General features: G+C 53.5%; 1 protein-coding gene across 6 annotated transcripts in view; it reads left to right on the top strand.

Annotated features, from left to right (window-relative positions):
* Plch2 (phospholipase C eta 2) overlaps positions 1–19,541 on the top strand; it is an 80,105-nt gene that overhangs the window by 23,283 nt on the left and 37,281 nt on the right. The window contains exon 1 of one of the 6 annotated variants that reach the window (XM_037203256.1): positions 18,904–19,120. The exons of the other annotated variants lie outside the window; for them this stretch is intronic. Within the exon in view, the coding sequence (XP_037059151.1) occupies positions 19,078–19,120 (43 nt within the window). The 5' untranslated portion in view covers positions 18,904–19,077. Of the gene's footprint in view, positions 1–18,903; positions 19,121–19,541 lie in introns of those variants that run through there. 6 annotated transcript variants of the gene reach the window in all.

The raw sequence follows: 19,541 nt of genomic DNA, 5'->3' as shown, positions 1-19,541 counted from the left end.
GACTTGGAGCTTTCTCAGACTCCTACCTCTGTAGCCTTATATGGGCGTGTGTGTGTGTGTGTGTGTGTGTGTGTGTGTGTGTGTGTGAGCATGCACGCATGCATATACCCTCCTCACAGACTAATTCTGAACAGGGGTCTGAGGAGGGAGTAGAGGTGTGCCCACCCTGGATTCAGAACTTCCTGCCCGTTGCTCTTGCTCTTTTCCCACCCCATTCTGTTCTCCCAGCAGCTTTCAAGCTTAATTCCAGGATCTCCACACCCACAGATTGGAGCAGGCTCCTCATACCTGTTTTCTGAGCTCCTACTGGGTATCAGACCCCAGTGGGCAGGGCATGTCAGGAGGAGTCATGCCTGATGACAAGCAAGAGGGACTTTGGAGAGACTGACAGACAAACAAAACTATGGAGTGGACTCTTCACGCCATCAGAGACTGCTGGAGAGCGCCGCATAGATCCCAGTTTATCTGCATCCTGTGGGCTCATGGCCTTCTTTACCTCATCTCTCCTCCTTACTAGATCCTCTGAGATACGTATATCCTGGAACATATGTGCACATACACGACGCATACATACATGAAGATGTGTATATAACTTATACATACATGCATAATCTGCACAGTTGCATAGACCTACTTCCAAGGCAGAGGCACCAGTCTGCCTGGGGATGGAGTGAACTGGCTGGCATTTTTTTTTTTTTTTTAAATCAAGACAGGGTATCACTTTGTAGCTCAGGCTAGCCTTGAACTCCAGGCAATCTTCCTGCCTCAACCTCCCAAGTGCTGGGATTACAGGCATGTGCCACGCCACACACATGCTGGCTCTAGCTAGCTGAATTTCTTGAGGCTCATGTTCTCTCCTGAGACACTGCTGTGCTTAAAGGGCATGAGAGAAAGGAACTGCAGGGGCTTGTAGCTCTGGGTCGCTAATCCATTTATGACCCATAATTATAACTGATCTGCTGACCTTAGAGAACCTAGAATGCAGGGAACACTGGGGGATGGTGAAGGACAAGATTCTGAAATGTTCTTCTGCTTGGTTAGTGAGGGCCCAGGGAGGCCACTGACCTGAGCTCCATGCCAGCACCTCTAGCCTAGACTCTTCTTTTGTCATGGGCCAGCCTAGATCTGGACGGGGGTCACTTGCTGATCTGGCCCTCCCATGGGACACCATCACATCTGGTAGTCGCTCTGTCTGTATGAGTGTTCCCCCAAGCTGACACAGAGGTAAACCTTGGAGTCCTACGGGCAGCAGGGGGTGGGGGTGGGGTTGTTCTTTGCACTGATTACTCTAATCGGCTGTGAGAGCTAGGCAGGTCACCTAACCAGCTGAGTCCCTTTTGCCTCTGCAAAGTCACGTCTGCAGCCACCTGCTCCAGTGGTGCTTTAAGGAAGCACATGGTTCTGTGCTAGGCTGGGGAAGTCTCAGGGCCCTGTGGCCACTGGGGCCCTCCTTCCCTACAGGAAAGTCTTCATGACAGCTAGCCTGTACTCTTCTTCCACGGACTCCCAGTTGTCCATCTCAGCGTGAGGGTTATCACCTAGGTTGCTGTAACAAACTGCCACACACTGATGACTTATATTCGTAATGTACCCTCACTCAGTCCTGGAGGCCACAGGTCTGACACGTGGGTGGGGTCATGCTCCTTCTGAAGGCTCTGTGGGAAGGCCTTCCTGTCACCTTCGCATGGCCGTGGTTCTTCTTCGGCGTCCCAGCCTTACGTCTGCACCGTTCCTCTCTCCGCCTCCCCTGCGTCCTTGGCTTTCTGCCTTCCCCTTCTGTGAGGCTCATTGCTTCTGGTGGGCGGTGCTGCCCATACTCTGGCCCCGTACACAGGAGGTGGCAGTGGCTGAGGCTCCTGAGCCTCTTGCCCTGTCCTGCCTCGCCCGTGGTCCCTGATGTCCCGCAGAACTCCATTCTTTCTGCCTTTGACATGTGAACAGGAGCCCATCAGGGGACCAGGATGGCTGCTGATACAGTGGACCCCCTGAGTAGTCACATGCTCAGGGTCACCACCTTAAGGTCCCCAGCTTAATTCAGTCACACTTATGGGTTCCGGGGACACACATGTATCTTTGTCATCGTTCAGCCCACCTCAGTGGTCATGTTGTCTACCCTGGCATCTCCCTGCCTCAACATTGCTGAACCAGAATCAGGGGCACACATCTCCTGCTACTGAGTCCCACAGGCTCAGGACAGGACTGGTGCAGGTATGTGACATGCTGATGGTATGAACATGGCTATCTAGTTGGGGAAGTCCAGGTTCTCATCACCCTCATCTCTAATTGGGCTGCCACTGTCTCCAGAGGCTACTAGGATAAGTGAAGAAAAGTCTGGGCTCTCCCAGATGTTCTTTTCTTTAGGTCTCCAATCAATGTCTACTTTGACAGAGCAGGTTGGTCCCCTGGGCTGCCAGGTATACGCACAGCATCTGTTGTTCCTGGGCAAGGTCATGCAGGCTGGGCAGTAGCTTTTCCAGGAAGATGGGGTAGGGCCCAGCAGGATAGAGACCACAAGCCTGGGACTGGACAGACAGGTTGGAGTTTGGTAAGCTCAGCCTTGGTGTCATCTCTTGTAAAGCGGGCCGACAGTAGCAGTATCTGATGTACAGAACTGCCCACATTATGGTCCTTGAACATGGGAGAAGGCAGTGGCTGAAGAATTTGTGCCTCTTACCCTGTCCTATCCCACCCCTGATCCTTGATGCTCCCCCCAGACTCAAATCTTTCCTGTAGAACAGTGGCCTTAGATGGCTGATCAGTACCTGTGGCATGTAAGCATGTGAACAGGAGAGTGGCATTGAATCAGGATGGATGCTGGTATATTGGGCCTCAGTTCCCTTGAGCTCAGCCCTAATATCCTGACACTTATTGGGAAGAGTGAGGCTGTTGCTTTGTACACAGTATCTCAGCATCTCCACTGGGCTTTTCTGAAATACCCTGGAAGACATGTAACACCTCTTCAGCTGAGCTGTGTCCCCAGGGTTTGTTGAGGTAGACTGGTTGGGGCAGACAGCTCTTAGGGTGGTTATTCCATTGTTGTGACTGACCCTGGAGGAGTGGGTGGATTTGGTCTGCAATGGTGGCTGGAAGTTCTAGTTCTTCCTGAGATTTTTCAAATGGTTCTCTCCCTTGCTGGTGGCCTTCCCCTACAGGGCAGCAGTCTGCTAGGCACCTCATTAATCAATCGTGGAACAGCCCACTTTTCTAAGAGCTCTGGTCAGCTCCCCAAGCCTCTTGCACACAGTGAAGATGTACTGGTCTCCTGGGAGGCAAAGCAGACATGAAGGGGGTCAACTACCAAGCTGATGTTCCTGGTGTCTCTCCCTAGACCTACCATACTGTTCCTCTCCCAGACCCTCAGGCCAAGTCTTCCAAGACCAAGTTCAAGGTCCAGAGCAGGTGCAAGGATCTATTGCCCCCTAGGCTGTTCCAAGCAGCTCTGACAGGCCCCTAGGGCTCCACAGGGTTTCTAAGGAGGCACAGGCTGGAACTTGCTTCCTTTGGGAAGCCTGGCTCCAGCGCTGCCCCAGGCTATAGTTACTTCTCACTTGCTAGAGGAATCAAGGAAAGTGCAGGCCAGCCTATTCCTGCTCCTGTTTGCCATCTCAGGAGAAGTACATGTTCCAGTGGGCCTCTGGACTGACCCTGTGGAGGGAATACAGGTGTGGTGGCCCAGGGGCCAGGTCTACATGTGACCTCTACTGTTCCTGGAGGGAGTCAGTTACCCAAGACTCAATTTTTCTCATCTGTAAGAAGGGTTTGGCACTGGCTGTGAAAGTGTATTAGAGAAGATGAAGAACCTGCCAGAAGACATGAGTGCTGCCAGTTCTGGGCTTCCTGGTTCCAGTGGAGGAGACATTAGTTCCAAGAAGAAAACCTTCACTTGAGCCTTCTCCCTGGGGTCCATTGCTTGGATAGTTAGCACATACCACCACCACCACCACCCCGACCCCTGGAACATGATTTGAGATGACGCTTAGATTGGTCTATACAGCAGGCAATGGACAGCCCTTGGGTGTCCTAGATAGACTTTGGTCAGCTTCATGTTGTCAAGGTGCCAAGATACTGCCCAATCATCTCCACCCCAACCTCCAGGTGACAGCAAGCTGCTGGGGTTTGTTCTAGGTCCTAACCTAGGGAGTCCTAGCTGTGTGTGTCTTCCCCAACCCTGATAGTGATATGCAGTACCCTCCTCAAGGGATAAGACTTGCAGAGACAGATGAAAAATTACAGCCAAGAACATGGCTAATAAAGATAGATTTCAGGGCTGTGCCAATCAATGCCGGCCCTTGAGAAGCCTGGTTAGCTCCCAGCAGCTGGAGAAGGTGACTTCACAGACCCCTGCTCTCAGAGTAAGGCCCTCCTGCCTGTTCCTTGTTCTTTCTTCCATCCCTAAGAAGTGGCACCAAGAGCCACTATTCACCCCATTCCATCACTGTAGATCACAGCCCTGCAAGGGACATGACCTGGATGTGCCGTGGGCTCTCTAGATGCAGAGAAGGGATCGATAGCCATCCCAGAACCTGATACCTGTGGTTGACCATGCCAGTGCCAGCCCTTCTGAGGGGTAAGGGGGATGGGCCTTATTCCCCTAAGTCCCACTGGGACTGGACCATGATGTGCTCTTGGCCTCATCTTGGCTGATGATTCAGGCCCAACTGCAGGGGAGGTACTGTCGTCTGCATGCTGGTACGGAAGTGTCTGTTCGCACACACACACAAAACATTCTGAGCCCGGGATCTTTGTCATCTTTGGAAATGCCATGCCTGTTAAGTGAGGGCTGCGTTCTGCCACGGGCTGACGGGGTGGGAGATGAACAGAGCCTTCTGTCTGGGCACACAGCCTGGGGGTTCACCTGCTCCTATGGCAAGTGAATGGGATGCCTTCTCTAGGCTTCCTGGTTTTTTTGTTGGGTGGGGCGCTCCTGGGCATGGAGGTGGGGGTGGTGGGCAGTCTTTGCTGCACTGCCAAGCTGTTTGGAGTATTGTTCTACCATCCTCCAAAGTTATGGGGAGCCTCATATCCATCCAAGTTTACAGAAAGTAAAGGCTGGAGAGGAGCTGGGATACACTGCTGAACTGAGGGCTGTGGACCCTCAGGGAGCAAGCCGGAGGAGACTCCCTAGGAGCTGCGGAGGCTCAGGTCCCTCCACCTGGGCCTTGCCCAGTGGGTGAGCAGCCCTGCGGAAGTATTTCATCTCAGTTCAAAGGCAGCAGCTGTTGTCCCAGAGTGAGCCTGTGGAAAAGGGCTGTTGTGGTGGGGACTTGGAGTCCTTGATCCTGCCCCTTGCTGCCTGACCTACCCTACCTGCCCCCTGCTCCTAGCAGATCGGAGGCTGGGACTGTAGTCTGAGATTGGGGCTAGAACTACAGCCAGAGAGGCTGGGGCTGGGACTGGGGCTTGGGCTACTACAGAAGGCTAGACTGCATCAGGAGACTAGGTAAGCTCTCCACTTGCCTCTTTGAGAGCCACAGGCAGGCCTAGGGAGTGCCTCAGAAATTCATAGGGACAGAAGACTATTGGTTGAAGCTCCTCCACCAAGGACTAGACATAAGCTTCTTGATGTTTGGCCCACCCAGTGCCTGCTAGTCCATATTGATTTTAGGAGGAAGGATGCTTGGCAGCTACTTTATCCAGCCTCCTAGGCTCTCAGATGATCTTTCTTGGTCTCCAGTCTCATTCATAGCAATGCATAGTAAAGGCTATTACTTGGCTGGCCGTGAGTTCCATGAGCCCTGAGAGGGCTTCCCTCGGGGATCCTATCTGAGCTGTGCTGCCCAAGGGCAGGACCAGGGAAATAGCACGGAGACCTTGCTGTTTTTTCATTGCTCCCCTCCCCTAGATCCCAGCTGAGTGTTTCACAGCTGGCCACCCCATCCTGCTTTGGGTCACACCCACTCCCACCTCACATTATCTGACAACAACCTCCTTGCTGGTCCTGTTCTTGAAAGGCAGTTGAAACAATTTGTCAAAACAAAGTCTAACAGGACCACCCCTAAACCTCACAGCACTAGAACTTCCTCTACCCAGGGCGTGGCCCAGGACCACCATGTACCCCTGATGGTGCACACCCCTTCCTCATGCAGCAAGGAAGATGGAGATCATCTTACATATGTGTTTACAGCTGGTCCTGTCTTGGCCCCATCTCAATGATGAGGAACTTGAGTCTGGAGGGGGAAGGACTTGCTGGGGTCTCAAGACCCTGTGGAGGGTTGAACAAGAGTATGTATGTAGAGAGAATGTAGGCACTTACTGTGTGTTTCCCTTTGTGCCCGAAAGAAGAGCTGTGGGAACTGGGCATGCTGGAGAGGAAGTGATCCAACTGGTCCAGCTCAACCAAGGCCAAGGGGTCATGACTTCCGGTGCCCCAAGATTGTGTTGAACAGCGGGGCAGCGGCTGCTGCAACACCCTTGTTGTATTTCCCAGGTTTGAGGAGAGAGTTTGGGGTACCTGAGCCCTCAGCAGGGGGCTGCCAGGTGTATGATCGTGGGCTCTGACCAGTGCCCACCGACTAAGGCCCATGTTCTTGCTGCTGCAGGTCTGACGAGACCCCTGCTATGAAGCCTATCTCGTGATCCACCAGTTTCTGAGCAAGAGTTTTCAGGTCAGGCCCAGGGCAACAGAGGTAGCTATGGCTTGGGTAGGTAAGGGGCAAATGCTAGCCTGTCAGCTTAAGGGCCCTTGGGGCTCACTTGAGGAAGGAACAATTCCGGAAAGGCAGGCCTCCCCGCAAGGTGAAGACAGTCTGTGCCATCCTGAGTGATACGCCCATGTCCACTGTCCTTTGACCTTTGCAGTCTTCATGGGCCAGCCATCCCTCTGGCCAGTGCCTACTGGTGAAGGCTGCTGTCTGCCAGGCCCTCGGTAGATTTTGGAGACTTGGTGAGCAGGTGAGACCTGATTGCCAGTCTAGGTATCCTGTTATTAGACTACCATTTCCCACAAATGACACTGTGGAAGGAGCTGTCTTGGCTACAGACCCAGCCAAGCATATCCTTCCTCCCCAACGGCTGTCAGTGTCCAGCTCTGCCCTGCTTTTCCTTCTTACCTTGAAGGACTATCGGTAGACCCAGCAAGAGACTCAAGCTTATGTGCCTGGACTTCTCTCCCATAAATTGTTAGGTTGGCATTCGGGATGCCCCAATGACCCCAATAGGGGGTCTTATGGCCTATATAAAGCCACTGGAGGACAAGTATGCTGCTACCTACCTCTCAGGTACTTACTCATGCCTCATGTGGTGTAGTGGCTGCCATCTGAAGTGGGTTGTAGAGGACCAAGACCATAGACCATCGCTTTTTCAAGGGTTGAGACAGCACACCCTGAGTGGACACCCCTCCCCCCATTACCAGACTGGGATAGTCTGATGGCCAACCCTGAGCTTTCCTGATAGAGCCCTGCTGTACCTTGGAGCTCCCTTGCAAAGGAGTCCCTGAGTCTGGGGAATGGCTCTAATAAGTTTCTCCAACAGCTCCCAGGACTCAGGAGAATTGGCCTTGTCACTTCCAGGCTATTGCCCTCCCCCAGCCCACTCAGTATCCTGACTCTTGCTCAGTAATTCTAGACAGGGGCCTGTCTTTGAAGATTGTTGGCCTGTCCCTGTGCCTAACTTGGATCTGTGCTTATTGGCAATGTTGGTGTGACAAAGTGGCTTTAGGTTCCTGGGAGCCACATGTCTTGTCATGAGTAGGGGGTGTGCTCCAAGAGCCTGCTGTTCAGGCTGGAGTGCACAGCCACATGGGTTTCAAGTAGGGAAACTGAGGGCAAGAGAGGGAGGTCATATATTGGCTCCTTTCCACAGCCTCTATGGGTCCAGGTCCCAGGATGTTTAACTGTGGGGGCAGACTGTGTTCCTTCCTGCTGTTCACATCTGTGTGCCATCACTGTGTGCAATGCCCTGGGGCCAGCCTGCCCAGGTCCTCCTGGTGTAGGAGTTAAGGCCAGGAGGCCCTGGCACTACCTGCTGGCTACTTGGTGCCTGTGAATCCATCAGCCGCTCTGTCTCTGCCCCTGACCCCAGGAGTAGAGGTACCAGGGATGTCCCCTTTGGCCTGAGAGCAACCTAGGGCTGGCATCTCCTTTGGTGTAGTGCTCCATGCCAAGTGTGCAGGGGCTGAGCACCCTTAGGTGAGGGGATTCTGGTCAGGAGTCTCTGGGACAACAGGAGACCCCCATCTGCCCTCCTCACTGCCACACAACCTCCCCCCAGCCCCAGGAGGGAAGAACAGGGTCCCCCTCCCTGTGTCCCCAGCCTCACCCTGCGTACCTGTTGAGCAGGGCCCGTGGGTGGAGGCAAACATCCTCCCCGGCAGCTCTCACGTGCGCCTGTGTTTGTGTGTGTTTCAGGGTATTTTTAAAGCAGCTTTGCAGCTGCGTTTGAGTCAGCCCCGTCCTCCCCTCAGGGCTCTGCAAGCGCACATTGGGGGGTTATTTTGGGCTCGGCATTATTGGGAATTATTATATTCTGTTTGGAAGGAGACAATGCAACTTGGGGATCATCGACTGGGAAGTGGGGACTTGATGAGATTTAGGAAGTGGGATTCAGAGTGAATGCACCCATACCCCTCTGGGTCCTCAGAACCAGGTCTCACATCAGCGCCTGACCCCACCGCAGATTCCTTCTTCCAGGGTCTTCTCTGATTTGAGCCTGCCCTCACTACCTCCAGATGATATTGGAGCAGAGTGGGAGTTGCTGGACTTCCTTCTTTGGAGGTGTTTGGAGGCTGGGCTCCTCTCAAGGACACTCCTAGCCACTCAGCAAGGCCCAGGCTATCTCATCTCTGCTAGGCTGCAAGCACAGCTCTCCTGGTGGCCAGCTTCTGTGTGTCCCCTCTAGGACATAAGGGCAGGCTTCCTCCTCAGGAAGGAACTCTGCACCGGGGCAGGGTACAAGTGTCACACTCTGGCTGGTGTCTCCATACCCTGTTCTCTGCCGTGTGTTCCTGCGTCTCCTCAAAAAACCTAAATTACCCCTGCAGTCAGCTGAGACTTAAAAAGCTGCAGGCATGACTCAGACGTCACTGCTGCCTCTGCCCCAGGAACACATGAGGTCACAGAGGTGGCTCCTTCCGGCAGCACAAGCCAGGCTGGACCCCTGTGGACCTGAGATGAAACTTGATCCTTGCAGGTCCAAGGGTAATATGGACAAGGTGATGCCTAGATACTATACATTCTTAGCATGGCTAGTGACCTCAAGCAAATCTCCACCTCTGGGCTGTCATTTCCCCATCTGAAACCAGAGTTAGGCTTTCCTCTGAATGGCGCTTGTGCCTGAATTCCCCACTGTGAGTAGGACAATTCTCCCATCCTTCCCAGGGAAAAAGAAGAGGCTGTGAGGGACCCCTCCCTTGGAAGAGACCTCTGCCCCTTGACTCGTGCCTTGACTCCAGAGCTATGAGGGATGGCTGTACCTCTCCGATAGCCCTTGGTCAGGCTTTCTGTCCAGTCTGGGTCCCAGCCTGTTGCTTCCTCTTTTAGAGGACAGAACTGTTCCTAAAACCTGCCTGGTATGTCCAGTCCTCAGGCATTCAGGTATGGCTGCAAGCCCTTAGGGATCCTGTTCTGGTCTAGGGTATTCTGGGATCAGAAGTACCCAGGGCTATCAGGGAGCCAAACTGAACTGACTGATGCCTTGTGCCCCTCACCACCACCACCAGGGATAGGAATGAAGTCTGGTTCTTGTGGATACTGCCCTCATGGGGTGCCTCCTGTTCTTCTGCTGGAGGTGAGAGAGAGAGAAAGAGAGAGAGACTCAAAAGCTTCACAGGCTGTGATAACGAGGTGAAGCCCCTCTGCCTCAGTCACCCTAGAAGTACTTCTCTTGGGGCTCCTGTTGGATGGTTATAGGCATTCCTTCCTTCCCCCAATACTCCAGGAACCTGTGGCAGTCAGGTAATTGTCCTTGAATGTTGCAGCTTTCTTAGAATGTCTAGCCATGAGGGAATGACAAGTTTACCTTGAGTGGCTGCCACAGCCAGACACCTGCAGCCTCGGGGCGGATTGGGGGTGAGGATGTTTCCACTTCTGCCCAGCGGCTGCTGGGTTGCTGGCCTCAGCCTTCTACTTGAACACTCCCAGTGACTCACAGGATTTCTTTCTTTCTTCCTTTCTTCCTTTCTTTCTTTCTTTCTTTCTTTCTTTCTTTTTTTTTTTTTTTTGCATTAAAGGAAAAAAAATAAACATTTGCCTGTGTTGCATTGGGTGGCTGCTGGGCCCAGCCATCTGCAGGTGGCACATAGCTGAAGGTGCAGAGGGCAAGGAGAGGGGCTGGCACCGAGGACAGGCAGATCAAAGTCAAAATGCCCTAGTGGGGAGTCCCCATGGACTGTAGGTGAGTATATGCGAAGGTGTGGTGACAGCCGTGGGGCCAAGAGAACAGCACATCTCACCCAGACCCGTGACCCACACAGCAAAAAGGAAGTGATGGCAAGGGTGGAGGGCTTAGACCAGAGCACCAGGCTTCCTGGAAGTCGGGACAGAGTTCCTGCTGTCACTTGCTAAATACCTCGCTCTGGCGAGCCTGAGAGTAGATGCTTTTGTGGGAAACAGTGGCTTTACCCAGGCCTTTGGCTCCTGAGAACGAGGGAAAATCAGATCCCGCTGGCTGTAGATGTTGAGCACCTCAACGGTGGTACATGGGACTCAAGGAAGGAATAAGCCTAGGAATGCTGCCTGTGAGCACTCTCTGCCTGAGCTGTGCATTCACACTCTTCCTCAGCCATGTGTTTATACTCTGTCCCTGAGTACTGTGAGTACTGAGCTGTGCGTACACAGACCCATCCTCAGCTGTGTGCTCACACTCCCTCCCTCAGCCAAGTGTTCACATTTCCCCTAACTTGTTTGCTTAAACCCCCTCTGTGAGCTGTGTGTTCACACTCCTACCCTCAGCTGTGTGTTCACACTGCTTCCCTGAGCTGTGTGTTCACACCTCCCAGGTACATTCACACTGCACTGGTACTGGCCACAGGTTTGTTGGCAAACTCTGCTCACCTAGCAAGACAGCTTCCTTCTAGCTGCTCTTGGAAGATCTGTAAGTATGCTTCCTAGTAAAGTGGCAAAGACTTGCCACTTGGGTCTGAATTTGGGGAGATCGTTCCACAAATAATATGAAAGAGCTGGCTGTGTGCAAGGTCATGTGTAGTGTGGCAACTGGCTCTGCTTCCAGGGAAGACCCAAACAGACCCTCATACCACATGGGCGTGGCCTCTTCAAAGACACGTCTCTTTAGAAATGGTTCCAATGGCTAAGTTCAATTCCCTCCTTGTATTCCCAGTGCCTCTCCACCTTGTAGTCTCTGCTTTTACATCACAAAACCACTGTCTGTGGATGGGGGTGTGGGGATGGTACAATACATGCCAGGATATGTGGCTGTAGCCGTGGAGAGGCAGCCCCGGACCATGATTTGATGGCGCTACAAGTCTTCTTCGGTACCTGAACTGCTGGCTCATAGGGACCCAGCCCCCTTTGGAAAGGCAGCCTGAATCCTGCTCCCTACAGTCACTCTGGGGTTGGGACTCAGGTGGGCAGCAGGGCTGAGGCAGAACTTGTGGAAGCCAGCCAATTCACATAGCCCTTACAGCCTATCAAGAGCCTCGTGGTGCAAATACCTAGAGCTCTACTATCTGTGGCTTCATGGGTTGTGGCAACCAGTTTCACACAGACCACAGGCATGCTGTGGCTTGTGTATTCTGTTTTTGTTTTGCATGTATGAATTACCACTTAAGATTTTAAATTATACCATGGTGGTGATATATTTTATACGCCAATAAAGCTTGCCTGGGGATCAGAGGACAAAGTCAGCCACTATATTAAATATAGAAGTCAGGCAATGGTAGCACACACCTTTAATCCTAGCATTTGTGAGGCAGAGATCCATCTGGATCTCTGTGAGTCCAAGGCCACACTGGGAACAGAGCCAGGTATGGTGGCATACGCCTTTAATCCCAGCACTAGGAAGGAAGTAAGATTGCAGGGCACAGAAAGGTATATAAAGCATGAGTAAATAGGAAGTCTGTCTCTTGAGGCTGAGGATTTCATAGAGGTAAGAACATGGCTGGCTTGTTCTGTTTCTCTGATCTTTCAGCTTTCACCCCAATATCTGGCTCCAGTGTTTGTTTTTGTTTTTGTTTTTGAATAAGACCTTTTAAGATTCGTGTTACAGAACACTGGTGAGCTGTTCCCAAAGGAAGTGTTGGAGCTTGAGCTGAGATTGATGTGGGAGGCCCAGCATTGGAGAAAACTTTCAGGTGAACCTCAGCGATAGGGCTGTTCATCCCATGGCGCAGAGAGGGTAGGTGCTGATGGCCAAGTCCACCCACAGTCTATGGCTGTGCATTTTCCTCTGGCCTGCTCTGTTCTGAGTATGTGCTCGGAGCTAAGTCCCACGCCAAGTGTTCTTCTGTACTGGCCATGTCCCGCTGAAAGTGGCATACCCTGTTTCCTCACTTCCGGTTCTGGGTCTGGTCTGAGGTATACAACCCATACCCCAGTCTGTACTCATTTCCCTCCTGTACCAGTCCTCCAGTGCCCACTGACCTTCAGGGAAGAAGTCCCCTTTTCCCTGGCTTCTCTGAAGACGGCAACCTTATTCTCTCTGTCCAGAACTTCCTCCAGGAGTTGGGACCCCTGCGACAGCCCTGCCCTCCCTGCTTCTGATGAACTTGTTACTGCCTTCCTCGCCCCGAGCAATGCCTGAACACAGCAGGTGCTTAATAAATGCTGACAGCTGAGGAATAGGCAGAGGGGAGAAGAACAAGAAGAAACATTGGATTGGCCATTTCTGGCCCTGAAATAGGGGATTGTGTGGCCTGAAGGGCCCCTCGGGCCTAAGAACTGGGAAGCAAGGGCACATTTGCATACATTTGCATGCACAGTGCATACTTCTCTGTTTTCAAGAATTTTTAATTGATTTATGTATCCAGGGGCATAGGGTGGCACATGTGGGTAAAGACCAGATGCCAGTCATACGGCCCTGTGGTGCAGGCTGGGGAGACTGAAGGATGTCAGTCCTGTGGGGTCAGCTGACTGGCTTTGGGGCAGAGCTGCAGATCTCTGACCAGCATCTGGAGCTGCTGGAGCTGAGTTGAGGAGTGGCTCTCGCAGACCTTGTGGCTCCACAGTCTTGGACCCCTTGCTCTAACCACAGGGCTATAGAGCGGGAAGGAGACAGCAGAGTGGGTCCAGCCTCCCCGTCTTCTCTTCCTGCAGCAGGCCCTTGGGTAGAGGCCAGACCAGAGAGTGAAGCCAAGGGCTCCTCAGGGCTTCTCAGGCAGGGAGGGATTAGAAAGGGTGGGCAGCACACATGAACCCCACACAAAGTGTATCTTGGGGCCATGCTAGTGGCCATGTGGCTATGCTGGTTCTGGATTCTGCCCACCTGTCTCAATGCCAGGCTGGCCGCAGCTCTGCATAGCTGCCGCACACGGGCACAGAATCTAGGTCAGGCTGGTGCAGGGAGGCAGGGTTGGCTGCCAGGGCAGTGTCTGCTGACTTTGGCTCTATTCAGGCTACTGCCGCTCCAGGCAGGACTCTGACCCATTGACCTAGGCCAGACCCCTCCCTTTGGTGCCTGAGCAGGCTAAGAGGCCCTCCTGGGGAGTGAGAGGCCAAACAATGGAAGTGTGCTGTGGCTGCAGATGCCTTTGGCGAAGGCAAGATGCTGCTTGCCTATATGGCCAGGCCTCTGAGCACTAGGGGTCAGCACTTGTGACGATTCAGGTCAAAGCCTTTTTAAAACCTCTTGACCCTCCAGTTGCCCAGGCCTCTGTTCCCTGCCACTCTCCCCGTTATCACCCAGACTGTGCTGTCTGTGTTCTCTGCAACCCATGGGCGCTGGGATTGGGACTGGGTACCAGCCCGAGGGCCTCAGCAGCTCTTCCGTCCTGGCAGCACAGGGCTACTGTGGGGACAGTGACAATCTGGCCAGAGCATCCCATCTCCTTGTGGTGTCTCCCTCCTCCACGGACCCCACCTCTGGCTGTTTCTGCTCTGTCTTGTTTCTTCATCTGCCTTGGAACTGAGTGATGTTTCTTTTGAACCTGACTCCACTAGGCTTGGGGGTAGGGCAGGCGGGCATGCCAGACCTGGAATGGCAGTTTCCTTCTTGGGTAGTCTGAAGCAGTTGTGGTCCTTGGGGCAGTTGTGATCAATGGGGTAGGTATGGTCAGCCTGGAAAGCCGGGGTCACTGGGACAGCTGTGGTGATGCCTGGAGAAGTTGTGGCCACTGAGACAGCTGTGGTCACTGGGGCAGCTGCAGTCACTCTGAGGCATCTGTGGTGATTGGAGCTGTTGTGGTCACTCTAAAGAAGCTGTGGTCACTTTGGGGCAGCTGTGGTAATTGGATAACTGTGGTCTGTTGGCCAGTTCTCTTGAGGCCACATGCCCCTCTGAAGCATTCATCCTGAGATTGATGACCTGGGCTCAGCTCACTGGGTGTGACTCCATGAGGGGATCTGATGACAATGACGGCAAGGTCTTTTGTGCTAGAGACACTGGATTTGGGTGAATGGCGTCTCCACATGCTCTACCCTGCATTCACATGCTGCCACTTGCTAACCGGGTCGGGAGGTTGCTCAGCCTGTACTGGTATCCAGGGTGAGCCAGGGCTGTGAGGTGGTTGGGGGATCCTACCACGTCCTCTGAAGCAGCTTTGGTTCCTCACTAGAGGTGGTAACATTGACAACTCTCACACAAGGCAAGAGACAACACTGAATTGGATTTGGTGTTGAATAATTAATAAAAATGTGTTAGTCATAGGCTGCTGGGCCTGCGTCCCTCTCAGCAGCAGGGTGGTCAGCACTGACTCCATACCAGAACGACCCACACTTCATCATTCAGTACTTCTGAGGTAATTACCCTGTTCCGCGTCAGTGGACCCTGGTGCTCACACTCCAGGGCTCAGCAGGGTCAGAGGGCCTGTGGGGACCAGTGCACCCCAGAAGCTTTCTCTGGAAAAGAAAGAGATTGAAATCCGTGGCTTCTGGAGCTCTCCTGATTTGGGCATTCTGAGATGGCCTCACAGGAGCGGAACTGGGGCCACATTAGGGCCCATACACTGTGCCTATCTCCCCGTGATGTGGCCAGGCTTCTGGGCAGTGGCCATTACAGATATTCGGAGCTGGGTACACAGCTGGCCACTGGAAGCGTTTCCTTGGAGATTTATGTAGGACAGAAGTTGTAAGTTCAGATCTGAGGTGCCCCACAAAGGCTTTAGAGGTATGAATCATTCTGCTGAATTTGGGGATGCATTTTTCTCCTAGCCTTCGCTTTCTGGAGATTATTGGAAAGTGGCAGCTGTTACCCATCTATAGGCAGAGCTAATGACCCCAGAACCATGGAGCCAATGCTCCCAAGTCCCTTCCTTGTAGTGACAGTCATTAAAAGAGATTTAGCCCTTCTGCCTTTGTCCTGGTGAGCCACAAAGAGGGTCCTGCCTCCCACCTAGAGGACTCCTCTTCTTCCGTGGAAGAAAGCCTCGGCTCAAGGCTACAGGCTGGCTCCTGCTCTCCCAGGCTGCTGGTCCTCCCTAGATGCTGGATAGGAAGCAGGCCAGAGAAGCAGTGCATTCCAGTGGACTGGTCAGAGGTAGCAGAGGTCTAGGACTCAAACAGTAATGTTTCCTGGCCTAGGCTTGCCACATCCCTTCCTGGCTGCATTTGGCTCTATCTGTGGAGGCATTTGCAGCTCTTGTGGTATTTCCTAGGATATTCCCAGCCTCCACTCTACCTTACCCTTGGTCCTCAGCCCAAGGACCCAGTGCTGGGCTTATGGTACTGGCCCCTGCTGCTAGGTGCTGCCCTCTGGATCAGTATGCTGGGGTGTCCTGTTTAGGAGAAGTACCTGGGGGCCCCCGTCTCTCTCCTCCCTACTCAGCTGGCCTTCCTGGCCATCCCTCACGCTGCCTCTATCACCACATCTCTACCTCTGGCCCACTTTCAGGGTGGTTTCTTCCTTATCATTGTACTACACACAGCTGAGCTGGCCAGCCTAACTTGTGCTTTGAGCCGCCCACAGGTTTGCTATGGCACTGGGAGGTGGAGACACTCCTGGGCAGGACTGAGGGATCCTACTTCATACCCTTCAGGTAAACTAGGAACCTAGGTGAAAAGCAGTGTCGGGAGTCAAGGCTTGGCTTTCCCCAGACTGCTGCCATCCACTGTAGTACACTAGGGAGCCCCTGGCCTCTCTGACCTCTGTCAAAGCTCTAGGGCAGGCCGGGGGGCAGTGGCACACACCTTTAATCTCAGCACTTGGAAGGCAGAGCCAGGCGGATCTCTGTGAGTTCAAGGCCAGCCTGGTCTACAGAGCGAGATCCAGGATAGGCGCCAAAACTACACCGAGAAACCCTGTCTGGGGGGGAAAAAAAGAAAAAAAGAAAGAAAGAAAGGAAGGAAGGAAGGAAGGAAGGAAGGAAGGAAGGAAGGAAGAAAGAAAGAAAGAAAGAAAGAAAGAAAGAAAGAAAGAAAGAAAGAAAGAAAGAAAGAAAGAAAGAAAGAACAAGCTTTAGGGCAAGAATGCTTACAGCTGAGAAACTAGAAGCAGGCCCTTTGGTGCCTAAATTGACCCTGTAAGATGTGTGTGATCCAGTTAGGCTGGGATGAGCTCTCAGTGGGTACCCATGAATAAAGGACAGACCTAGGGCACGTGTGAACATATGTGTGGTGTTTTCATTAAACACTGAGGGGACTGAAGCACAGAGAAGGAGCGGGCTCTGTCCTTCTAAAGGCCTGTCTCAGGATGTACCATCCCCCCGCCCTCTCTGACAATGCCACTAAAGAGCAAGGGGAACTTAGATCGGGAAGTGAGAACTGGTCCCCAGGGAGCAGAGTCCCCTTACAGTAGGAGCTCAGGTCCAGCAGAACCTTGTGGGCTGTGGGCATGTGGAAGCCCAGCCTTATCTGAGCATGTGGAGCTCACTCTGGAGACACACTGCAGTAGCAGGAGCCCCTGGATGTGTGCCCCACAGCTGTCTGTTTGGTGATCCTCTGCAAAGGAGGAGACTAAACTCCTTACGTCCCTAACTCCTTTGAGGTCACAGGCTCTTTCTTTCTAGGGAGTCTTCCTGCTTGCAACCAGCCAGGCCAAATGCTTTCAGAGTGGAATTCTGCTTAAGAGAAAAGAGATCAGAATCTGAACAAATTAACATGTGCCTGGTGGATTTTAATCACCGTTTTTAATCGCAGTCTCAGTGCTGGAAATCATCCTCTGGCTGCATCAGGGGAGGGGGAGCCGACTCTGTGATGGATTATTCATTACCATGTGAACTTAGGTTTCACCCAGCTTCTCTAGGGAGGCTCAGGGACCTTTTGTCCAGCAGGGAGAAGGCAGCCCCACTCTGGGTTGCTCTCCAGGGACCTTCTCACCTGCCTGGGTGTATCTCCCCCACCTTCTCTCTCCCCGCCTCTGGTTTTTGCTGTCACCTTGCCCTTTTTCTTCTCCCTCCCTGCCTCAGTTTCTTTTCTTTTTTTCTTTTTTCTTTCTTTTTTTCTTTTTTTTCTGAGGAGGCAGCTAGTTCTTGGAGGAAACACATGAAGCCCAGCTGTGGGCACTTTCCTGGGATTTTTTTTTTTTCCTTTCTGGTCTCCCAGCCTCTGGTGCTCTCTATGATTGTGCCCCTTCTTCTTGTCCTGGCAGCCCACCTGCACTCCAATATGACCTCATCAGTCAATACCTACCCAGAGGAGGGCACCTTTGTTTCCTTGGATCTGTCAGTGGGATAGACGTAGACCCTGGAGTCGTGCCTAGGCTCTATGCCAATGAGAGACACAGTATCTACCCAGAGGGCAGTTCCTACAGTCTAGAACAGAGCTACTCTGCTCAAAAGTGCCAGAGCACATGAGTAACAGCAAAGAAGGAAGACTGCTCCTTTAAGGGTGCCAGGCAGCAGGGCCAGGGGCCTCTCCTGGCAGAACCCAGCTGGCAGCACAGACAGAGGCTCTCCTCCCCCTTCACACCTGGTGCCCTGCATGGCAGGAGGCTGTCACACCTTGGAGGTGGCAGTTCAGAGAGCCCATAGGTGGCCCATGTCCTCCCTGTGCTTACCAATGGTCCGTTCTTCTGGACCCCCCACTAACAGTCCCAGCCCCCTCCCCGGGATGTGAGTTTAAAGCCATACCAGATGTTCTGGGGGCAGAAGTCACTCTCTTCACCACCTCTCCTGAGCTGGAGTGAGCAGTCTGGAGAATGGAGCTTTGCCCAGACGCCGTACACAGATCAAGCAGATCCCAGAGAGGTGAACCCAGGCTGGACCAGGCCATGCCACTTACTCTGCCCCTGTGTACTCCAGGGCGAGTGTACACAGGGGGCATTTCCTGCCATGCCAACAGTCGTCATTGTCCCCCAGACCCCACACAGCCATGCAGCCGAGTAGAAGGGGCTTGGCAATGGACACACGGAGTCAGGAGGAGGAAACCTGGGTGAACACAGGGGTGGGGCTTTTACAGAACCGGCCCTTGGACTCAGCCTCCCCAAGCCTGGATACCTCCAGCCAGGAAAGTTGATGGACGGGCACTTCAGCCCAGTTTGGAAGTTCTAGCCACAAGACCTAGGGAGTGCGGTAGTCAAAAGGACTCTGTGGTCACCAGAAACTGCCAGCCAGGTTCATTTGACTTCTGTTCCTTGAGGGTGTATAGCTATCCCTCTGGTAGGAGGGAGAGAGGTCGGTGTGGTGAGTGGTCATTGAAGCCACTGTGGGGGTCTCAGGTGGCGGCACTGCCTCCTCTCCTGGCCTCTGAGCAGTGCTGGCTTGGTACCCATCTGAAACTCCCTCCTTGATTCAAACTGATGCTCCTGAGCAGCAGCCATGGCAGGCCAGGAGCTGGATAGCCAAGAGTTAAGGGCAGGCGGGGCTCCCGTGGGAGGGGCGGTCCCAGTGGCGGTGAGGCCTCATCCTGCCCCTCCCCTCTCTTCCTTAGCGAGCGAGCAGCGGTAGCAGCTAGCTACAGCGGGCTTCGAACCGGTATGGGCGCTGTGCGTGGGGCGCCTTGGGCCAGGCTCCGACTTTGGGGACACTGGGGACCGGCACAGGGTCCGGGCCCCCTTGGGCCGTGCCGGTAACAGTGGGGCTGGTGCCTGCGGGCCATGGAAGAGCCTGAGCCCACCGGTGGGCTTAGCCAGGACCAAGGTAAGGGCAGGTAGGAGGGTGTCTGGAAGAGGGTTGTGATTCCCAGCTCAGCTCAGACCTCAGAGCAAGTGCTCTGCTCTGCTTGATCCTGGTCTCAGGGTCTCTGGGAGGGAAGCCTGGTGACCCCATCCCTGTCAGCTGCCATGCGGTGCGGCACCCCATCTCCCCTGTATTGGCATCTTGCCAATAGATGCCACACTTGTGAAGGTGCTGAGGTCCCACTCTGCAGAGTGAGGTTGCCTGCCTTACAGCCTCTGTCTCCTGATCTCCAGTCTGTCCAAGGGGATGTCTGGAGGAGGGAAGGTCCTAAGCTGTCAGGGGCTGTGGGCTGGGGGGCCGAGGGGGGCAATGCCCTGAAATCTGGTCAGCACCATGGACAGAACCATCGCCACCTTCCCTCCCAGTTACCCCGAGGTTCCCC

Source organism: Peromyscus leucopus, chromosome 2, assembly GCF_004664715.2.
Source record: "Peromyscus leucopus breed LL Stock chromosome 2, UCI_PerLeu_2.1, whole genome shotgun sequence".
Taxonomy (NCBI): Eukaryota; Metazoa; Chordata; class Mammalia; order Rodentia; family Cricetidae; genus Peromyscus; species Peromyscus leucopus.
Note: the sequence above shows the minus strand (reverse complement) of the source record. Positions and strands in the feature narration are given on the sequence as shown.